Here is a 24,832-nt window from a genome sequence, read left to right as displayed (position 1 = left end):
TTATTAAATATGAATTTATCATGTTTATTGTCGAAATTGTTATTTGCTAATCTGAAGATCTGTTTCCTGAACAAACAGAACCTTTTGAAGAATTTGGTAATATATAAGTGTTGTACAATGTACTTAATTTTTCAGTTTGTTTTGAATAGGTTATTAGTTGTTCTTTTTTTGCCGTTATTGTGATAAAATTATTTAGATATTAAATGCATAATGAGCAGTATACACTTACAATGTATAATGTAAAACATATTTGTCTATTTCTTATTTTGTTTACTTTTACTTACGAGAGTATTTTACATTGGTTAAAATATGTTTTCATATATATGTTTATTATCACAAAAACGCACAACCACTGACTAACAAGATTCATTCATGGACAAATTTGTTCATCAAAGCATCATGGAGAAGGTCATAAATACTAACATGTTTTCATCCAGGTTGATGTTATGACTTTTTCCCGTAGAATTTGATACTTTTTCTTTGGTTTCCTTCAGTTCATAATAACTAAAGTAAGAAAAAAACGAACAACTCAAATGCAATATTAGAAATTGCTTTATTCTTAATAAATAATTAAAGTATTTAAATTTTACTACAAATTTATCCTGATAAATCATCCATAAACATTTGATGTGAAATGAAATGTCCCTTTTGGATTTTCCTGATTCATTTGAAATTCAACATATATTAGAGATAATTTCCTAATGTGTGTAGAGTAAAACTCTGGTTGGCTTACTTGGTTTGTTTGAAAAACATTTACCCAATATCTATCATGTACATGTATATAGACATAGTATAACCTGTATACTGGTATATATATTATATTTAAATTTAGGATATTAGTTCTACAAAATTGACTGATCATATGGTAATTTGTATTACCACTACATCAGTTTTGTTATGAGAAAAGTCTTTCCTTCTTTACTTTAGTTACTTGTGCTGGAGCAAATTTGTCACCAATCATATTCATCTAGCAATCTGAAACCCTGAAAATGTTCTGATAATTGATGGTTTGCATAGACTGGTAAAGATGGTTCCCTGTATACTCATTCTTAATAGTGACTGTTGTATTTTGTCAGGTTCAAGTGGTGCTTTGCTTCATCCATCTCAAGATCTCACAGGTGTGTAGAATAAACAGTCCAATTTATTGTAAAAACATTAAGGGTATACACATATTATCTTCTTACTGATCAAATCTTTTTACATGATCTTTTCAAGAGATTTTTTAAAATCTTGAAAGAAATTGAAATCAAAATGTTTTATGTGGAATCTGGGTCAAGCATGGATTCAAAAATGTGTAGGTCAGGTTTAGTATGTTACAAATTTGTCAAACCTCATTGATTTGAAGTGGAAACACGACAGACTTTTCGAAATTGTTTGGATTATAGAAAATGAATTATGGATTTTTTTATATTGTTTGCTAAAATTTTCAACAGCCTCTTCCTTGAACAAAGAGCCTCTTTCTTGAACAAAGGATGAATTGTAAAAAGCATGAGTACAAGTCTTTATTTTTTTAACAACAATAATACGAAGGAAAATTTAAATTTCTTCATCTGAATCTTTCAATGGTTTCTCAATAGGTTCTTACTGTTCAGACGCAATCTAAAAAGTGTTCTACCTTAATTTTCAAGATTAAATTTTTGTAAGGCCATTACTTCATAGGTTTTTGAATTCATTGCTTTAGCATGTGTTTAGACTTTGCATATACATGTATCCCATCATTAGAAAATGTGAATTCCTGTTTTGATTCACAATCATGACAATAAAGTTATAAATGGTACCAACTGTATTGAAGTACTTTCAATATCGATTTGTTACAGGCGGAAAAAAGTGTATTCTTTAACGGATTTCATGATGGTTTTTTTTATGTTTAAAAGTTTGTTTATAAATATTATTTCCAGTCCTTTACAACTTTAATGCTTGTTATATTTGTTCGTAATACTCATTTTCAACTTATAGTCTTATTCTTATTCTATTAGTATTGCTAGAAAAGTTGAAATATGTTTTGCAATTTGTTGTTTAATGATACTGTAAAAACTTGTGAATAAAGTTTATTTTATTTTTATCAAACCTATCATTTTAGTATTGTGATATTTTTCCTCTGCCTCAAAATTCTTTTTTTTTAATCTTGTTTAAATGCAAAAATCAAGTTTGGACATTTAAGAGTAGAAAAGTTTCCCTGAAGTTAATTCTGCACACAAGTGATATCTTGACTCTTTGCATGTTTATATACTGCATGTTCATTGACATTGTACTCTTATGCAAATAAAATATAACAGAAAAATAAGCTTCTAATGATATTTTAAGCATAAAAAAATGTTAAGATGTACTGTAAAATCAGACACTTTTGAATTCATTTATTATTGGGATTAGTGAACAATGGTAAAAAATCTTGATTTATTATTACAATTAAATGAAATGCTGCATACAAAATAATGCTTTAAAAATTTAAAACAAAACTTTTTGTTTTTTCAAAATCTATCTTGTTGCAATTTTTTGCAATAATACAAAAATAGCAAAAATGTGACATTTATCAGTAAAAAAAATATGTTATTGCATAGGCGTACAGAAATTATAGCAGAAGTATTCGACCTGTGCATTTTATTTCATGACAAGAGGTTGCTTATTTAACACATGCATGCTGTTTCAATTCTAAAATGTAATTACAGTGTAGTACTTTAATATCTCTTTATTTTTTTTTTATCAATAATGGTTCTTTAATCATATTGCCATTACTTGATGCAAAAACATATTCACGCTTGTTTTGAATCATTTTTGCCCTGATGTTGGAATTCTATGGATATATAAAACTCTTATACATTTTATAAGGGCCCATGGTTTGTAAATTGGCATCTGTAATGACACTGTATACAAAGTTTTTTTTAAGTGAGCATACCTTTTAAAACATTATCTTTGTTTTCAGATTTAGATTTAAGGCGTTCTGTACCCATCATAGGATTTGGAAGATCATCTGATGATGAAAGTGCTAAAAAGGTAATTAAGAATTTCTGATTTTGTCTTGCCTGCAACTCATATAGTCACAGTATTCAAGACCTAGGGATAAATATTCGACTGATTTTTAAACTGTTTTAAAGTTATAAGAAAATATATGAATCTATTTATGACATTTTGGCCCTTTAGAACTTGTCATACAAGTACATTGAAGTAGTAGACTAAACGGTAACATACATACTAAACTACCAACAGCACACAGTTAAGGTAGAGCCACTTGACACAGGCAAACCAGTTTTACATTTTCAATTTCGAATATTTTCACCTTTTCCTTTCCATTGGTACAGTTATTGACAAGGATTTTCATAAAAATTTGGTCACCAGAAATTTCCTCTCCCACAATAAAACCCATGCTGAGGGATCAAAACATCAATAAATTGAAATGCAGATTATTCAAGAATAATGTCTTTAGCTATATGTGCAAATGACCACACCATTTATTTGGCAAATTCTTTCATGGCACAAGTCAAGACAAAGTATGAATAGATTCAACAAAGACATATATGGCACTAGCAAACTCAAAGTATACAAAAAAAACTCTCATAAAATTGAGAATGGAAAAGGGGAATATTTCAAATTAAAGAGACCACATACTAGTGAGTCTGGTTTTTGGCAAACATCTTGCTTTCAATCAGTTGGAGACATTAGTCATATATCAATTTTTATGCAGCACCCACATAAGTAAGGATATTATATTTCACTAAACATGGAGATGTGTTTATGCAAGCAAGCTATGTTGTTCCATGAACATATTTTTCGTATGATGATGTTTTTTACTATGAAAATAAGGAAGTGTAGTATGATTGCTAATGAGACATCTACTTGGAATTCATTTATTTTTGTTTGTTCTTATTTTCATTGATTGAGTAAAACTTGCATTTTCAAGTATAATTGAGTTGGGTTATGCCAAAGTCTGCCTAATTATCTATAAAAAAAATTGTAATTTGTTTGAAATTGGAATTCATTGTTCCCAACTTTCAAAAAATGGTATCCAACTAAAAATAATGAAACCACAAATTTCAAATGAATTTGTTGTAATTGATGTTTCAGAAGACCATATCTTTTACCATACTTTTATTTTTCTTACAGAATCCAGAAAAAGAAAAAATTGAAGAAATACAAGAAGAGATGATGAATATACAGGTATAACCTACTATATATATGACTTTATTTGTGCAATCTATCTATCGTAGATAAATTTATTTTTTGTATGTACCCATTTTTGTTGACAGAGGAACAATAGAATTTTTGTGTATATTGGATTTTGTAGTTTTGTCATATTTTGCTTACAAACCTGTAAACAATTTGTACTGTGTTGAATATTTAAATTCCTGGTTCACTTATACTCTTGAAATCCAAGGAAAGGATACCCTACAAATAATAATAACACCACAGTAAATGATGGTGATGGTTGTTTTTTATTCAGTATACCTACATTGACACATTTGTCATGCAATCAAAAAAATATTTAAATAAATAGGAGGAGCATTTAGTTGTGGCTCACAGTAAACTTTACTATGTAATGCAGATTAAGGTTGAATTTTACAGTTTCAGCAATTTTTATACTAGAGTTATGTCCTAGAACTTTTTCAAAATGGTCAAAATGATTTTCAGATTAATTATTATTATTATAGAAATAAGGAGACTTGATATGATTGCCAATGAGAAAAGTTTGTGTTATTAACTTCACTTTAGTATGTTTAGAATAAGGCTTTTTAATATTTCTTTAAATGTGCTTATGATATGATAGATGAAATTGAGAATTTTTTTAAAGAGTTATGTATTCAAATACCTCAAAACAGGATGAATATTTCTAGTTTATATATTTAGTTCTTTCTGAAAAATATATATGCCCCAAAAAATGTACACTTCATACTTATTTGTTATGAGGAAAATACAGTCTGTTAATTTACTTTATTTACTGTACAAATAATATGGTTACAGCAACATTATGTCTTAATGGTTATTTTCATGTAGATGAGATATCAAAAAGAGGTTGAAAGACTAGAATCTGAGAATAAAGACCTAAGGAAACAATTGTTAATGAGGGAAGAAAAAACAGGAAAGAAAGTCAATTGGAGGGTAAGTTTTAAGAAAAAATAACAGATTTTTATATTGAATTGATAAACAAGAAACATCATCAAAAGAAAGTCTTATGTTTCTATTTACTGAAAGGTGAAAACATGTTTACGATTTGCAGATGTTGAGGTTGAAGGAGAAAGCAAAGGGCATAATATTTTAAACAAATGAGAGGTAAATAAGCAGAAATTATGCTTTAAAAGGAAAATTGAACCTTTAAACATCAACTTAAATTGAAAAATTCTTGGGAACAGAAACAGACATACACAAACATTCATTGAAATATAAGTAAAGAGAAAAGGTTTGATCTGCTTTCTAGTTATCAAATCAGAACATCCTTTGATTATTCTGAATAATTGATTATAATTTAAGGATGTTCCCTGACACCAACACTTCCATGTGTTTTAGTACTTAAGTTGATAAAACAACATTTTTTTCCAGATTCCATTTAAATTTGTAAGTTAAGAAGTTTTGTCAATTTTCCTATTATACTGTATGATACATCAGACTTCATATATGAGTGTAAAAATAAAGCATCTCTCTTCTGAATGTAAACACGGGCAGAATCAATTTGCGCCAATTGCAGTTTTGAAAAGATATTAATTGCGCCACTCTCTTTTATTTTGATGGTATTAATTGCGCCAATAAATGAAATGAAATTGCGCCACATTTACCTGTTAATATTTGTTACCTATATCATACCTGTACATGTTTTACCTATATCAAGACAAGACAAGACAAATACTTTATTAAAGTCTCGCCACTTGTTACATATAAAATATACAGCTTTTTAAAACACAAGTTAACAACAAGAGCCACTCTATAAAGAGTTTTGAGAGACTATAAAAAAAAAATTCTTAAAATTAAAATGCAAATACAAGTCAACTATCACGAGTATAAAATATAATGTTTTCATTATCAGTGTCCAGAAATTAGAACGTCAAATTTTGAGAACTGCGTGTAAAAGAAAAGCAACCAATGTGTTGTCAGAGCGACCTTCAAAAATAATAAATTCAGAGATCTTCAAAATTGAAGAAGAAAATTTAGAAAAGAAAGATTTAAAATATGTGTGTCAGTCTATGTATAGAGAGAGAAGAAAACTGCGTCCGGCTTAATCTAAAAATCGAGCAGAATTTCACAGACTACTGGATGATATTGGTGTTGTTACAAACAAAGGTGATGACTTTGTATTGTGTAACGATCCAGAAAGCGGTATAATTTTATTAGGATGCAAGGCTAATTTTAAATTTCAGTGTACAATGTCAGAGGAATTTTTTGCTGTTGGTACCTAGTCAATCATTTAGTTGTTATATATAAATAAACTTGGCGCTATTAGATGATTATTTTATTGGCGCAAATGATACCTATAGTTTTGAAAATTAGGTGCGCAAAAGAGGTATTGGCGCAATTAAGTTGTGGCGCAAATGAGTTACTTTTTGGCGCAAAAAGATATCGCCTGTAAACACAGACCTGCTACCTATGCATAAGTTGGCTAGTTTGCACTTTTCCTTCCTGATCTTGTAAAAAGAAGGGAACCAGTTATGCATTAAACTGCTCTTTGTCTTTTGAATATCTTACACAAAATAGGATTAAATATACTACAAAATTTTGTTTTTTGAGTTATGAAATAATAATCCTGATTTTTATAACACTTTAGACTTCATAACCACAAGTAAAAACTACAATCGCAAAAGTTTTGAGCTATATATTTACAGCGGATCTATATTATATTTCGGTGTAGGTAGACACTTTTGTTATATTATCTCTATATTAGTCTTTTTCAAACATTCATATATTTAAAAAAAAAAATATTTGTTTAATATTTGAGAAGTAATAAGCAAAAAAAAGATTTTTCATTTGAATTATATTTAACATCTATTTTAGATTGAGGGTAAAATTATAGCTACTAATCATGCTTTTAATCACTACTTAGTGTCTTAGTCTGTAAATTAGATAAATCTTCTGATATTTTTGGGATAGACTTCAGCAGTGTTCTCTGTTTTTGATATGAATATGCCCGATATTAAGTTTTGTTGTCTCCCTTGACTTATAAGACATTTTTTAACTGAAACTTCAAAAAATAAAACAAAACTATTTCATAGTCTCAAATCCTAGTCTTGGAAAAAAATACTGCTCATACTTTGTAATGTGGAAATTTCAGATATTTGGTGTTCATAAATTAATTCAACTTCATATCTTTGTTTTTCAGAAATCCCTTTTTAGTCAAAATTGATTGATTTTGGGATTTTCTTTATTTTTGCAGAAATCCTTAATAGATATGTACTCGGATGTATTAGATGAATTATCAGGATATGATTCCACATACAACACACAGGATTACTTACCGAGGGTAGGTATCAATAATGTGCAGAATGATGTCCTTTTCATGTGTTGATTGTAAAGGGGACATAACTCAAACAAGTTTTCTCTGGCAATATTAATCGATCACATGAATTAATTTAACTTCAAGTCCAAATTCAGAATAAAAAGCACAAACAAGTAAAAGTGTTTTGAATAATTGTATGAATTTATTTATCACTACAAGTGCTTTTCTTGTGTCATAAAGAAAAGAAACCTCTTCATTTTTAAATTGAATGACTGAATGACTGTATTAACTGTTTTTATTGACAATCATGTATGGTCCACTGTCAATACATATATCAAATTCAGTGAGACATTATGAGGTAGCTATATATATATAGTATACTGTCTTGGTAATTAAAGGAGTAATTTCACATAGAAATAGAAGTGATATTCATTTTTTAACAAACATATCCTCTATTTGACACAAAATCTGGAAAATATGCTGACTTGAGCCAAGAATGTTTTCTCATGTACAGATTTGTTTTACCTGGATGTTTTTGAAAAAGATCAATTTAAGAACGAAATTAATGTCTTTTTTTTATATTTTATGTAAAAATTGAAATTTAAGGCATATTTTGCCAAAAGTGAACCTTTCCTATTTTCTTATCACATAATTATTGTTTAATACTGACATAAATATCAAAAAGAAAATGTTGTATGATTGCAAATGAGACAACTGTCCACAAGAGACCAAAATGACACAGACATTAACAACTATAAAGTGTTTTTTTATCCAGTATTGTTATTATTTGAATAATGTATGTAATGTAAAATTCTATTACAGGTTGTAGTTGTAGGAGATCAGAGTTCTGGGAAAACAAGTACTTTAGAAATGATAGCTGGTGCTAGGATATTTCCCAGGTAAATAAAAAGTGTTTGTATCTATTATAATCACATCAGTGTTATTAATTTACAAGAGCTTTTTATTTTAAGCTCATCTGGTCCAAATGGCCAAATGATCTTTTAACTCTTCACTTGTTATCCTCCTGTATCTGTCGTCATAGTTTAAACCCAGTTCAAAATTGGGTGGCATCACTTTCACCCTTTAAAGTTTTGACTCTTTAGAAATGGAGAAATTGATGAATTTGCCATTTCCATACAAGAGCTTTACTTTGCCTCAACCAAATGTTATGAAACATACACACAATACTTATTACCAACATACACAGATCAAGTTCAATTATGTTGAAGCAAATAAGCAAAATTTACATCTTCAGTCCAGCCACGTCCTGCTTGACCATTGTTTGAAATTTTACAGCTTTGATTTAACAATGAAAATTTTCACCAATCTTTTCTTGTCCTGAATGAAATCATTTTATTTTGTGTATGCAGCTTTATTATTCTGAGTTGTAATGAGTATTGAATTTCACATCTGCCATGCAGTCTCTTCCTGTTAGCCAGTATTATAAATTATACCTCACTCATTGTACAAAAAAATTTCTTGTCACATTTTTGGGGTCTTTTATGAAAGGGAATAACCAGTGTAGCTTCAAAATACATGTTACCTCAACCAATTTCTGCTTTTTACCTAAAGCTAATATCTATTAAACTATAGTAGGTAGACAGAAAGTTCCATCAACTGGTTTCATATGGAGAAAGCTAGGTTTTTCTTATCAAAATGCAAATGCAATGTCAGTATTTTTTTCTTAAAAAAATAAAAAATACTGATTTTTATTACTTAATGTCAACATTGAAACTAAATGGAAAGTTTCCTATGCTTAACAAATGTACTTCAAATTCCTTAAAATAAGGGGGGACTAGATATTGTGTACAATGATTTAGACCTTTTAAATGTCTTCATTTTTCACAGAGGATCAGGCGAAATGATGACACGCTCTCCAGTTAAAGTTACATTAAGTGAAGGACCATACCATATAGCAGGATTTAAAGACATGAGCAGAGAATTTGATCTTACTAAAGAATCAGATGTAAGTAGACTGAAATAAGGGATGTTCCAGAATTGATTGACGGGTGGGGGTGGTTGATTTGAGGGCAGATTGGTGGTGATTATTTTAGAAAGATAGTCTGAACAATTATATGAAATAATTAGTTAAAATTATGGCATGGTTGGTGAAAATTATTAAAGAAAATGAAAATCCTGTTATGAAAAGATACATGTAATGGTAAGAAATTGCTTCAATATTGGACAATAAGAATTTAATGTGTTATAAAGCTTGCACAAAATAAGTTGGTTTACAGTAACTTTAATTTATCCACTGGTTGTTTTAATTTTGCTATTGCTCATTACACTGCTATTCTTGAAACCTTTGCCTGAAATTTGCATGCAAGAAAATAGTTGAATGTTTATTCTAATGATGAGTGGTCTATCTACAGTTCTCACAAGTCTGTCAACTTCGAAGTTATTAGTTTGATCACTACTTGACTTGTAAAAATGTTTGAACACTTTTCAGATCTGTCAAAAAACTAGCTCCTGTTTGCTAATACTTTGAATATTTCAATGTGATGAATAAAAAAATGATATTGTTACTTTTCTCAGGAATTACTGAACAGAATGAATTCTTATTCTGTAGTGATGACAGTGATAAATTTAAATGTGTAAACTTTTTCAACACCTACTTCCTGTTTACTTTGAATTTTTTAATAGGCTAATTTTATTCACACTTCTCAGGACCTACACAACAGAATGACTTCTTATTTGGTCAGCTTCTTGACAGTAATTAGAACTTTATATGTGGGATCTATACAATCTTACTCTCTGTTTGCCTATACCTTGAATTTCAAGTTGGCTATATATATGCCAAGCATGACAAGACATGTAAAAAATGTTCTAAGCAATCATTGAATAGTTTATTTTTTCTTTGACAGTTAGCAGATTTACGCAGTGAAGTAGAAATGAGAATGAAAAAAAGTGTTCTGGAAGGACAGACTGTCAGCAAGGAGGTAGGTTAAATTTTCTACTTATGTTTGGTCCTTCAGTTAGTGATCATTCCTCTTTATACAGGATACTGTAGTTGTTTATTTGATTATTTTCGTATTACTATTAAAAAAGATGTAATAAATACATCGTCAGGTGAGGGACTAGATTGAAAATATTTTGTGATATACATGTACCTTGATAAACAGACTTTGTACTGCTGTTCTTAATCTTTACTGCCATTGGAAATTCCTCAAACAATAAGCTTAAGAGTTCAATCCTACATTTAAAGGATAATACAAACTTGAATGTTTACTTAGGTGGCACACAGTGAAATTCGGAGCATATGGTCTTTTTTAAATCAAAAATATTGTGTCGTATTCATGTTTTAAGTGTAAAAATGAGGGGAATATATGGTAATTTAGATAAAGCATAGACAGTTATTGCTGTCCTTTTATTCCTATAGAAAAATATGCAACTAAATCATTTACACTTGAAATTGTGTTGTGTTACGATGCTGATAAATGATTTATTGATATTTTTTTTATCACAAAACATTTTTAGGGTTTGTAAGTTATTTCAACATTAAATAAACATCAAAGCCACAATGTATATCACATTAGAGTATTTGTTTTATTAAGGTCTAGAAATTTTTTGAAGTTAATATCCCACCTGGATTTTTTATGAGCACAAGTGAAAAATAATTTGGATTTTTTTCTTACTAAAAGCTTTCACTAAAGGGGACAAAACATAAAATACAATGTTTGCAAATCCCCAGAACCATTGAATGAGAATCCCCTTAATGTTTTTAAAATGACCATATAATTATTTTTCAGTGTATATCAATGACAGTGAAAGGTCCAGGTATACAGAGAATGGTACTTGTAGATTTACCTGGAATTATCTCTGTAAGTAGACATTAATGTGGTTTACCGTAGTAAGCTATTTTAATTATGTGGATTCATTTATTTTTTGTGGTTACCAGTTTTCATGGATGAAGGAAAACTTGAATATTCTTGGATAATTAATTTTTTGTGGTTTTTCCAAAGACTATATGTACACATCTTAAGAAAATTTGTGTTTCATTTTCGTGAACTTTTAATTTTGTGTTTTAACTGTACCCGCTCATTCCGCAAAATTGGTTTCCAACATACAATAATAAAACATCAGTGTATTTGAAACAAAAGATCAATTGTATTCTGGAATGCTATTTGTATGATTGGTTGTTCAAAAGATAAAGTAAATTTATTTGTTAAACTTGTTACGTTCGTTGGCTATGTTAAGTCCAATATATAAAATTAAGACAGTATAAGATAGATTAAAAGATTTTGAGAGTCGGAAAGTGAAGCAACATGATTAAGAACATGAATACTCCAGACAAGGGTTTGATGCTGTCTGGCAGAAGGTTAAAGATTCCTCATACCAATAAAAACTTGCTGCCATGATAATGATATAAATATTATATATAATATTGTTGATGCCTCTTTATACCTCTTGTTTGTGTTAAAAAATCATTTGCATATATTAAATTATTCTTTTTTTGTATGGTTGTTTTACTTCAGACTGAGACGTCTGTAATGGCAAAGGACACACGAGAAGATATAAAAGATATGGTCAGGACATATATGGAAAATCCTAATGCCATTATTCTTTGTATACAAGGTATGGTCATAAAATATATTTAATAACACTATTTTTGTTCATACTATGTGTATCTTTAAAGTTAGTTTTTTTTTTTTAAATCCATGAAATATTTGGAGCTTTCTTAAAAATAAATGGCAGTTTTAGTGATTTTGTAGAATCTCTGCGATTGTCATGTGTTAATCAAAATCACTGAAAATATTGCTTCATATTTTGAAAAATCTCCAGTTATTAAACCATATACATTCCTCAGAAGGAAAAAAAAAATCTAGAACAGTTACAAAATGTTTCAACTGGTATTTGATGATCATGCATTTACTAGCATATCTGCGTTTTTGTGATTTTTCTTGTCCTTGACATCATTTTATGTCCCATTTTTATGTCCCTTTTATGGGCATTATGTTTTCTGGTTTGTGCGTCCATTTGTTCGTTCGTCCGTCTGTTCGCCCGTTCGTCCTGCTTCAGGTTAAAGTTTTTGGTCAATATAGTTTTTGATGAAGTTGAAGTCCAATCAACTTGAAACATAGTACACATGTTCCCCTATGATATGTTCTTTCTAATTTTAATGCCAAATTAGAGTTTTTATCCCATTTTCACGTTCCACTGAACATAGAAAATGATTTTGTGGATGGGGCATCCGTGTACTGGGGACAAATTCTTGTTTGCCATTATATTAATACTCCAAATTTGCCAACTGAATTTAAAAAAAAAAAAATAATTTCAATGAGTAAGGGCATCCAATACAGTTTCTCGATAAAATGTTTTTTTTATAATTTTGTAATATGTTGTAGGCCTTGGCGAGTTATAAAATAAAACACAAAATAAAACATAGGTCGCCGTGCTTGTTTTCGAGAAAATTGAGGCTGAAAATTGGGGATTTGTGCAATTTTGTAAAACAATTAGGTAATGTTATAAATTTTTTGGAGCAGATATTTTTCGTCGTAAATTATTAAGATTGGGTTCAATCTGAAGCTGTGATAAGTGACAAAAAGGAAAAAAAATAAATCACTACACGAATAACTATACAACTATTCAAGCCTTGCTTGACATTGCAGACCAGATGCTCAAAGTGGTATTTTTTTAAAATAAAAAAAATCTGTTTCTGAAAATGTCATTTTTATCATTTTTCTGCATAAACTGCATTTTGTCATGCTTTCTCCAAATCTCAAATAAAAAATATAGGTCACTATGCTTGATTCCATGATTTATCCTAAAAATTGCGTCCCCCCTTTGTAACCTCAACGTTAGCGCTAAAGTGCACGACGTCGCTGGCAGACAATTTCGACGTTATCTCTGCAAATTACCAGCGACATTTTTCAGATTTATAAATATTGCTTGTAAAGTACTATCTATAAATTGGTTATATTGTTTCCGGAAACAAAATCATGTGAATAACAAATACCTCTTTCTGTTTGTGGTCCAAGTGGGAAACATCTCAAGAAAAGTTATAACGGACTGTTGATAATTTTTACGGCTTTTAAAATTAAAGATCCGGCAATTTAGAACTTGACATACAGGTACACACTCGTATATTATTTCATACCGTATGTTGACCTCTAGATTTGTTTTGTTTTGTTTGGTGGGCTGCTGTTTCATTACAAATATTTCTTAAAATCCTTTTATTCACGTTTTAATCACTGAGAAATCCGTTTTTGTTGATACGAATTAAAAGTTCACGTCGTTTGGACAGTAAATCAAATTTAACGCGCATTGCAATTCGAATTAGAATTTACGTTAGGACGGCAAACATTTAGAATGGGAATTAAACTAATTCAAATTAGTTAATGTGAATCAAATTCGAATTACATGTGAACTCAGCATTATCCTGCAAACGGAACTTCTTTTTTTGTACATAAATTGCAGCACATACAATTAGGCTGCTACTTTTTTCGTTTGAATTGTTTTACATTGTCATTTCGTGACCTTTTGTAGCTTTTGTTGAAGACCGTTCGGTGCCCTATAGTTGTTAATTTCTGTGTCATGTTTGTCTCTTGTTGAAAGTTGTCTCATTGGCAATTATACAACATCTTCTGTTTTATGTGGTCAGAAAACAAAAGCAAACTCTTATAAAGGAGAATCTTCAATTTATTAAAGAATGCTCTTGTCCAAACAATGAAACTATAACTTTGAAATTTTTGATTTGGCAAAAACGATTGGATTAGTTGCGATTAAAATCCTTCTCTCATAGCGTAATTTTATTGGTAAATAACTTATTTTTTTCACCATAGCACGTACATAAAATATCGCACGTCAATTCCTCTGTCTGTCCTTCCGGTCCTTCGGGTTGATTACATTTTTAAAGAATGCTCTTGTCCAAACAATGAAACTATAACTTTGAAATTTTTGATTTGGCAAAAACGATTGGATTAGTTGCGATTAAAATCCTTCTCTCATAGCGTAATTTTATTGGTAAATAACTTATTTTTTTCACCATAGCACGTACATAAAATATCGCACGTCAATTCCTCTGTCTGTCCTTCCGGTCCTTCGGGTTGATTACATTTTTCAAGTGAACAATTCTTGCCAACTTTTTATAAAACTGATATCGCATGGATACGTTCGAAAATCAGTGCATATCACATATGCTTTAAAAGAGTTATGCCATTTGGAAACATTGATTATATTGGAAATAATTAATTGCATTGTATTTGCTGTCATTCCATCATTTCTCTAATATATTTACAAAAATATAAAGAACAAAATAAACAGCTGCACTACGAGCGCATGATACGCCCGTCGTGTTATGAAAAAAACATTATACATGTTTTTAAAATAACACGGGGGTTGTACAGGAAGTCATGCTAAGTATATCTTGACTCATTCATTATTCTTGCTCAATAGTAAGTTTGTATATCACAACACATATGATCCCCAAATTGAAGCTCAATAAAAATTCAAGAACTCAAAAATGAATTAAAGAGTCATCACGAAAAAGTATGCAGATCTTAAGAAAAATTTAACTAAAAAGTATGTGAAGTTTTATGCAATAATTATAAATAGTTTCTGAGATACGGCGCGACATGTAAAAACTCCCACTTTTTGTCATAAACTCAATAACTCTAAAATCAAATTTTTAATCATCCTCAAAAAGTATATACAGATCTTCAGATTAATATAACTAAGAAGTGTGTCGGTAAATTTTTAAGCAATAGTCATAAATCGTTTTTGAGTTACAGCGCGAACTGTGAAAAAAAAATCTGTTTTAGTTACAAAGTCCTGTACCTCAAAAAGTTCACCAAAAATTAAACAGATCGTTTGACCATCATGACTGAAAAAACAACCATGTTCAGTTTAATGAAATTTGGATAATATACTGTTCCATGTTTACGACGGACATTTGTGTACCATAATACTTCCTGTAAAAAAAAATATGGGTATAAACATATTGTTGGCTATTGCCTTTTGTTAGATAAAGTAAGTGCAACGTTTAGGAAATAAGAACTTTATTCTTTTATATTAGTGGTGTGTACCTACATTTTCGGTATTAGTTTTAAAATATCATTGGTTTCCTGTGTTGCAATAAAATGTCATGGATGATGAATGATAGTAAAAATGATAATTGACATGCATGATATTAGTAACACCAAAAGGGTCAGTCGTCTTGAGATTGCTCACTTTACATTATGTTATTGAAGATCTCAAAGAAACAGTAATTTGTTTTATTTCTTATGATGTTATTAGACTGTTATCATGTTAGAATCAAATGCACTAATATTAATGGCGTAGAAGTTAGCATGCGGGAGAAACAGAAATTGGAGCATCGAAATTCCACATTACGTTTCTTATTACGTAAAATTACATGCATTACGTCCGGCAAAAAGTGACGTTTTGCGGGAATTCAAACGCTTAAAGTCGTGCAAAGAAACTGTATCGAATGCCCTTAAAGTTATTATTAGATCTCCTTAAAAAGAGAGGCAAAAGATACCAAAATCAAGCTCAAACTCAACAATTAACTGACCATGTTGTAACTTAAGGTATTTGCCTTGCCAATGCTGCCCATAAATTTTAATGCTTTGGGTGATTAATCAAAGTAACTGATAATGCAGGGTTTTCTTACATTTACAGATGGGTCTTTAGATGCAGAGAGAAGTAATGTTACAGACATTGTTAGAGAGACAGATCCACAAGGCAAACGTACAATATTTGTTCTAACCAAGGCTGATATGGTGGAAAATAACTTAGTAAAGCCAGAGCGGGTAAGACACAAGATTTTCATAAGGACCGTCTTTGTTCAAATATCAAACAGATTTTTTTTTTATCCTTTGTATTTATATAAAGGTACTTTCCATCAGTTGTACATGATTTGTTCCAAAACTATTTTGAACCATTGAGTATGATTATTTTAGGAGGCAAAAATATATACTGTGAATCAGTTAATTTAGATTTACAATTGCATTTTCTTGAATACTTTATAATGTGTTTTTCACAATCCTACATTCTCCAAACACATTGAAATGTGCATTTGAATGATAATGAATCTACAGTACCTGTAATGTTAGTATTTTGTATTTAAAAGTTGATAATTAGTACCATGTTTGACTTTTTTGCAGATTAAACAAATACTGGCAGGACAATTGTTCCCTATGAATGCATTGGCTTATTTTGCAGTAGTTACTGGAAAAGGTAAGTTCATTCAACTTTATTATATATGTATTTGTAATTACAAGTAAATTGTATGTGCAATACAATCAATGAAGATCCTGCTGTATCAGCAATCTGTGATGATATCGATATCAGTCATGGTTGTCAAGGTTTTATCCAACCCCTAATCTGTATGATGTCACATAATCAATATCAATAATGGTTACAAAAGGCTTTATCTTATATACATTTCTTCATGTCTCTTGAAAAATATTTAAATTAGTTGTACTTGAGGTAAATGCATATAATAAAAAGTATATGGTATAACTTTTTCATTATCACACATTGTAAAAACGCTCAACCAAAACAGAGCTCTAGTGATTACATTGGCGTCTCAGGTTGATACAGATGTGATATTGATAACACCATAGGATATTCTCTATATATTGAATTTATTTTAAAGCTATGGTGTGTCCAAAAGTGCCATTAATATACAAATATAAATATGTGGTATGATTGCCAATAAGCAATTCAACAAAGAGCAACCCCATACCACTTTGCAAGCTACTAAAGATGTCAACATGAATAATGTAAAACAAATGTACATAGCAAGAAACAAAAAACAAATTTAATATACAGCATCAAACTTTAAATTTATTGAAATTCCTAATAGTAGAAATAAGACATTTAGTAAGATCTGCCAAATATTTAATTTTTGTCTTGTCTGTCACAAAAGGTTTTGCTTTTCTAGTGACATTGTTGGGATCAAGAATTATTTTCTGCTTAAGTCTGTTTGATAGAAACCGCTAGTGATAGATTAATGATAGTTTCTATAAAGTTTTTTTACTTGTACCAAGTGAGGAATATGACATTTGTTATCCATTCGTTTGATGTGTTTGAACTTTTGATTTTGTCATTTGATTGGGGACTTTCCTTTTTGAATTTTCCTTGGAGTTCAGTATTTTTGTGATTTTACTTTTTACTATCAGTACATATCAGTTTGAAGACTTTTTTTTAAGGCCCTGCCCCCTTATGTGACTTACTATAAATAACCATTTCCCAATGTTAGGTTTTCTGTTTAATTTAGTTGATAGGAACTACTATAATTTTACAGTGATATTTTCTATAAAGTTGTTTTACTATCAGTATATCTCTGTTTAAGAATCATTTTGATGTGCTGTACTCTATGTCATGGTTAAGCCACTTTAAATTAAATAGCAGAATTTCTGTCCATCAGAATGTCTTCTTCTGAACTTCTGCAGACAGGCAAGACTTTTTGTCCAATGGTTTATTTATGTTAATGTTTGGTTCTGTTTTTTACAGGCAACAGTAATGACAGTATACAGACTATCAAGGAATATGAGAAACAATTCTTCCAAAAATCTAAATTATTCAAGTAAGTACAAATTTGAATTTCACATTATTTGTTTTTAGAAGACAACTCTATAGTTCGCTGTAGTAAGATAAAGGGTTATTAAGTAGGACTCAGAACATATACATCTACCTGCAAAGACATTTTAGCATGCACATCCAGATTGATAAATTGTAAACAAAAATTAAATGACATAATCATTTTATTTACATTTATTGGATATTGTCACATTAAATGTACACCTTTATCCAGAACTTGTTTACACAGAAAACAAAGTGGCTTTGAATAACATAAATTGCAAATGGAACAAAAGCTTTTTTAAAATGGAATAAATTTAAGTCATGAAGGAACTTAACTGGAGTCGACCCTGTAATTTTAAGGTCATCCCTAGGACTAGAGAATACTGACATTAAAAGACAGGTGACCTTGTGGTAAAGAACGCCATGCATAGGTGTAACTACTGGACATGAAAAGATAGGTTTTGCTTTTTGAAAGGTTACTTTAATAGCCAATTTGACATGAGAACAATGATAATCAACACACTTGGTTTTTTTTACAGAGATGGTGTGCTTAAACCAAGTACAACAAATACACAAAACCTTAGTATGTCTGTGTCAGAGTTATTCTGGAAAATGGTCAAGGAGACTGTCGAACAGCAAGCTGATGCTTTTAAAGGTCAGTCATAAATGTTGCTATAAAAATTTCCTTACATAAAACATTATAGGAAGGGTATATTTCTGCAATTTTATCTTGATCATGAAATAACATGATTGAGTTGAAAAACTATCACAAAATTCTGATTTTCAGAATAAAATTGCATCATTCATTCATTACTATTTGTTTGCAGATTTTAATTTCTATATTAGAATAAATAAGATAGATGTAGGATATATATTACTAAGACATTCCAACCATGATAGAAATAAACTTTTTTAACTTTTTTTGTCTTGATATATCTTGAATTTGGTGTAAGAATATGACCTGTATCAGTGTAGGTTGTTTTAACTTTCAAGATGACAAACAATTCCAAATGAGTATATCTTATAATTTATACTAAAACAATTAAAGAAATTTATGTAGGACAGACCTCAACCAATAACAACAACTGATTCTGGCTAGGAACTGATGACAGAATTAGATCAACTCTCCTCCTAAATTGGGACAGTGGAGAAACAACACAACATAATATAAAACTAAAAAGTGCTGTTAGAAAGACCTTGGGTCTGTTGTTCAACTTGTCAACTTTATTGCTAAGGAGTCTTAAATTAATCATATGATTAGTTTAACGACAAGTTGAACAACAGACCACTGGTCTCACAATATTGGTACTTAGAACAAAAAATTACTATCTAAAAGAAAAAGAGACATAAAGACAAAAGTCACAAAGAATCTTTTGTTTGTTACTTGAAAATTTGTACCAAGTAGTGAAACATTATTAACATTATTAAGTGAAGTTATATGTGTAGTCAACTTTGAAACTTTAAAAAAATGACCATTCACTGAACAGGAACTTAAACATCAATGGTAAACTACTGATTGCTTACTAATGCCATTTATAAAGATTATATGAGTTAACTTTAAATTGCAGCTCAAAGATTTAATTTAGAAACAGAATGGAAGAATACATTCCCTAGGTTACGAGAATTAGATAGGGTTAGTATTATTGCTTGTTAAGGAAATACTGAAATTTACTAAGTTAGAACGAAACCTAAATCAAGGCAAATATTACACAACCACACAAAATGAAAAAAACTTTTAAATCATATGTAATTGTCATCAGCTGCTCTTAATAAGCTATTCAAATGATTCTGTAAATGTACTTGTGAAAATGTACTAAATGTGGAATCTATAAATAAATTGTCTAAAACCTATGGGGTGAAAATTTTCATCCGACATATCAAATCCTTTGAATTATACATGTTATATGTATGTCTTTAAGCACACGTTTGGGGCTGTGCAGTCTAAGAAGTTGGAAAACTGTGTTTCTAGCCTGTAAACACTGAAGTTGTGCCTTCGACTCTAATCTAAATTGACTAGGATTGTTACTTACCCTAACCAAGGAGTGTGGCACTCTCCTGGCACTTTGGCTTCCTCTGCCAATAACAAACTATTGCCATGAAAAAGTACAATATTGCCAAAAGTGAAATTAAACACCAATCAACCAATCAATTAAATGTACAACAAATGCCAATGATTTGTAGTAACTATTTCACAAGTGAGACTAGATGTATTTATATATGTTTGTACTGTAACATCTTTCTTGGTCATCACTTAATGTTCTTTCATTACAGATGGAGCTATTTGAAAAAGCTAAAGGGGAGATTCTAGATGAAATAATCAACTTAAGTCAAGTTACAGCTAAAGAATGGTAAGTTATGTTTTCATGTGTAATTCTTTCATTTGAAGGTACAATGAGATATTATTAAGCTGTGAAGCAAAAAGATAATATTTATTATAGGAGCCTTATGTTTGTTCAAACTAAGAAATAACCTCATCGACTGAGAATGAATTGTATTTTAGACAAATGGTCCATTTAACATGCAACTTTACTTGTATTGTGGTTGTCCATATTTATTAAAAATGCTTCAACAACCACTTAATCAGCATTATTAGAAGCAATATTAAAAACTTTATATTTTATATATTAGAAATGTAGACATGTATAATATCATAAGTACATGTGACATTGTTTATTGAATTATTTAACAAAAGTTAACAAAAGTTATTTCTGGTATAAATGTATATATTAATGTTCTTTTGTTTTTGCAGGGAGGATGCATTTTCTAAGAAGATTTGGGATAAGAATGCACCATACATATTTGAGAATATTTATCTTCCTGCTGCACAGGCACAAAACTTAGGGTAATACTGGATTTTAAGGCTTTTTAAAAAAGAAACTTAAATGGCAACTACATAAAAGATGATGATAGCATTTGAATTGTATACATTCTTGGCAAGATATATATATATATATATAATAGAGAAAGAAATAGCCCACATATTAGATTATGCACTTATGATATTGATGAATAAACTGTTGGTTGCCAAACATCCAGTTTTATGATTATGTATTTGATGGTGTTTTTCAATAAGTTATAACACTGTTTTAATAGATCAATCTTGAGTTGTTCCTTATAAATAGGTTACTCCTGATGACCAATGCTTAATCTGTGAAAAAGAAATCAACAGCCTTGTTCTTTTAAACCGTTTTCTATGAGATTGCATTCCTTCCAAACCTGTAGTTGTATTTTAAAAATGGACTGGGTTATTTTTTTTCCAGATTTGTAGATATGTAAACCACCAATTGACATGTTTGGAGATGTACACATTATCTTTAGACTTGTACACAAACTTTGCCTAAACGATGAAATCAAATATCAAAGAAAATACAATTTTTGCTCAATCCATGAAAATTATTATGAGTAATGTGAAACTATTTTTTGTGTATTGATACTTGCAAAGTCTACATGTCTATCATACAAGGTTTACCTTGTCTCATTTTGTTTTCTTTTTATGATGTCTGTATTTAAAAAACTGTAAGAAATAGGTCTGGTATATTTGGTGCATAGACTGGTTGCATGGTGTACATGTCTGTCTGGCTGGGTCATCTAGATCTTACCTTTACCTTGTTCACATTGGTCATTTATAATTTTAAGTTTATGTAATAGACTCTTCCAACATAAATTCAAACATGATAAGTAAAGCAGGCGATACGTTCCTGTGTGTGCACTCTTTTTTTTTTAAGATTATTTATAAATATAGTCCATAGTATGTTAACAACACAGTATAATTTTTTTTACCTATTTCAGAGAATTAAATACCAATATTGATGTAAAACTAGCAAAATGGGCATCTAATGTACTTCCCAAGAAATGTGTTGAGGTAAATACTTCATTTTATCTATTATATATATTTTATTTTACATAATTAACATTAGCATTCTTCAAAGTAAGCCTGCTAACCATTTCAAAATAAATTTTCAAATATATCAATTTACATTTTGTCAGATTTTGCATGTTCAACATTTAAGGATAGAACATAAATTCGAAATATAGATCAATATGTGAATTAGCTATTGTTTTTGGAAAGATTGGGGAACTTGTTCTAAATCTTTCCTTAGGCACCAGCCTCCCTAACAACACAACAGGTTAGCTTCTATTACTAAATGTATTCACACTGAAATATAGTTCCCTATAGTTCTCATGTATGTGCACATAATATACATATAAACTGTGAGAAAAGGGGTATATTTTTGGAGCAGTTCAAAAATGTATGTCATTTAGGTGTGTTGATTTGCAGGCTTTTTCTTAAAACATTTCGATTAGGTTATTGAGTATTGATACAATACTAGTATGATTGACAACTGTCATTATCACCAAACAACCAGGGACAAGGTGGACCTTTAATTATGATGCCCCACCTCCTTAACTGTCAATTAAATTGACCACATTACTTATCAATCTCTGTCTTACATAATTATACAGATCCCTCAATATACACCTCAATCATCTGAATAAACAAATATTTGACCTCATAATTGAATACACAACTGTTTATATTAGATGTTTCATATATAAGGATGCTTTATTTATTGCCTATTACTTTTGATCTACATTACTTAAAGTGATTCTGTAAATTATGTCTGAAAGATAAATGATTAATTAAGGATTAACAAGATCTTTAAAAAAATATATATAAATATGAATATATAAAAGGTATTTAAGTCAGGCCTATAATTTACTTGATAAATTTCCAATAATCATCTGTAATTAATCAACAATTTAGGTTAGTTCACTTATTTTTTTTATCAGGAATTGGCTTGAAACAGTTTTAAAATTTTGACACTTTTAATTATAACAAACTATTTTTTATTAGTTTACTCCCTATAAATAATTATGTCTATTTTAGTCATTTGAATTTTTATAAGAAGTGAATATATATTTTTTCAATCAAGTAAAAATCCACATTTCAATAAAATAAGTTTTTTAATTTGTTTAGGTTGAAAAAGTTTATTTTCAATTCCCTGTGCTGAAAAATACTTTATAAATTGATCAAAAAGCACTCTACAACTTTTAATCTTCAATTTCATATAACCTATGTTTCAACTTACAAAATGCCCCAAAACAAAATTTTTAGATTTTATTTGTTCATGCTTTAAAGCTGTTGGTCTAGATCTTATGTCTCCAAGGATAGTTGGTAACATATATATACTTGAAGATTTTTTGTTGCAATTTTTTTGGTTTTTTTTTAAAACATGTTCTAAACAGGCAACATTATTTGGATAAGATATAAACTGCAGTTTAAATAAAATTGTGCAAATTAAGAGACCCATATTATTTAATTTGAGCTCATTTTATCTTCATACTGGAAAAGCACTTTTCCTTCTAAAGAGCTGCTGTTAATGCAATTTTCAGCAACAGTGCTTTATTAATGTTCTTTTGTCCCCACAATACCATAATATGACATTATTCAAACTACTCTTCCAATCTTTCCATGAGTGATTTCCATCACTTTGATTTTTGTCTCCATTAAACAGATGTAATTAGTAAATCAGAGTAAATGGTACTGTTGATTATATGTGTATATGTTTTTTTGTTTTAAGGTTGGATGGGATACACTTCATGACGAGTTCCAGAGAATCGTTGAAGAAGACAAGAAGCGTAAAGATCATGATGAAATATTTGACCAGTTGAAGGTGGCAGTTGTAGCTACCAGTAAAGCAAAACATCAATGGGAGAGCAAAGCTGAAGATAGTTTGGTAAGTTTGTTGGAAAAAATTTAAGGGTGGAGGGTGCTCAAGCCCCCCTTGTGTTGGAAAAATTTGGTTGATTATTTAGGGAATCACTGAAGCATGAATAATCTGGCCCCCTCTTATGACAGTCAGTGTCACACTTCTGAAAGTTTCTGGATCCACCACTTTAGATGGCAGTACTTCTAAACACAGAGGGAAAACACTTTTTAAGCTAGCTTGATAACTTGGTAGCTATAATCATTAGTACAAAATTAGAAGAGTCAATACTAAAACAACCATGTCTCTGAACATGTATCCTTACCGGGATAAAAAAGATATAAGATCATTAATCATTTGAAAAATAAATATTCTTTGAAATTTTTATAATTCCTACTGATAATTGAAACTACATTTGAAATTCATTTCAGAGAGTTATGCAGAAAAATACACTAGACGATAAAACAATACCAGACAAACAACATTGGGATATGGCTGTCAAATTTATGGAGGAAACTCTCAGAGAAAAGTTACAACAGAGTAAGGATTAAATAATTTTAGTCTGCTTAACTCCCCTGTCTGCTACCTGTGATGTCACAGCTTTTCAGTAGCAAAATTGTATTAAAATATGGCATTGATAATATATTGCTAAGCGGCAACAGAAAACTAAACACCACTGGTACAAAAAATCTACAGTCTTCATCCCTAAACATTTATTTTGAAAACCAATATAGAATGATCAATCACAAGATTAAAAGTAGGTTTACTATTACAAAAATGGATTTTTATATGTAAAGGTAAATTTCTGAAGATTTAATTAACTCTAATAACTCATTTGTTTGCTTCAGACCCTTTTCATACAACCGCAAAAATTAAAAAAAATTTGGTCGTATATTGGTATCACGTTGGCGTCATCGTCGTCCTCGTCCGAATACTTTTAGTTTTTCGCACTCTAACTTTAGTAAAAGTGAATAGAAATCTATGAAATTTTAACACAAGGTTTATGACCATAAAAGGAAGGTTGGGATTGATTTTGGGATTTTTTGTCTCAACATTTTAGGAATTAGGGGCCAAAAAGGGCCCAAATAAGCATTTTCTTGGTTTTCGCACTATAACTTTAGTTTAAGTTAATAGAAATCTATGAAATTTTGACACAAGGTTTATGACCACAAAAGAACGGTTG

At 29.8% G+C, this 24,832-nt stretch overlaps 1 protein-coding gene across 2 annotated transcripts in view; it reads left to right on the top strand.

The window, feature by feature from the left end:
- Positions 1-24,832, top strand: part of LOC143057161 (dynamin-like GTPase OPA1, mitochondrial) — a 42,585-nt gene that overhangs the window by 9,401 nt on the left and 8,352 nt on the right. The window contains exons 5-24 of one of the 2 annotated variants that reach the window (XM_076230409.1): positions 1,077-1,118; positions 2,921-2,991; positions 4,099-4,152; positions 4,987-5,091; positions 7,352-7,438; positions 8,237-8,313; positions 9,263-9,380; positions 10,279-10,353; positions 11,164-11,235; positions 11,890-11,989; positions 16,034-16,164; positions 16,519-16,591; positions 17,873-17,945; positions 18,481-18,596; positions 19,510-19,574; positions 20,213-20,289; positions 20,691-20,783; positions 21,731-21,803; positions 23,524-23,679; positions 24,081-24,189. In XM_076230409.1, the coding sequence (XP_076086524.1) occupies positions 1,077-1,118; positions 2,921-2,991; positions 4,099-4,152; positions 4,987-5,091; positions 7,352-7,438; positions 8,237-8,313; positions 9,263-9,380; positions 10,279-10,353; positions 11,164-11,235; positions 11,890-11,989; positions 16,034-16,164; positions 16,519-16,591; positions 17,873-17,945; positions 18,481-18,596; positions 19,510-19,574; positions 20,213-20,289; positions 20,691-20,783; positions 21,731-21,803; positions 23,524-23,679; positions 24,081-24,189 (1,767 nt within the window). The remainder of the gene's footprint in view (positions 1-1,076; positions 1,119-2,920; positions 2,992-4,098; positions 4,153-4,986; positions 5,092-7,351; positions 7,439-8,236; positions 8,314-9,262; positions 9,381-10,278; positions 10,354-11,163; positions 11,236-11,889; positions 11,990-16,033; positions 16,165-16,518; positions 16,592-17,872; positions 17,946-18,480; positions 18,597-19,509; positions 19,575-20,212; positions 20,290-20,690; positions 20,784-21,730; positions 21,804-23,523; positions 23,680-24,080; positions 24,190-24,832) is intronic. The other variant, XM_076230411.1, reaches the window with a different exon arrangement.

The sequence above is a fragment of the Mytilus galloprovincialis genome, chromosome 13 (assembly GCF_965363235.1).
Source record: "Mytilus galloprovincialis chromosome 13, xbMytGall1.hap1.1, whole genome shotgun sequence".
Lineage (NCBI taxonomy): Eukaryota > Metazoa > Mollusca > Bivalvia > Mytilida > Mytilidae > Mytilus > Mytilus galloprovincialis.
This window is presented reverse-complemented; position numbering and strand designations above follow the sequence as displayed.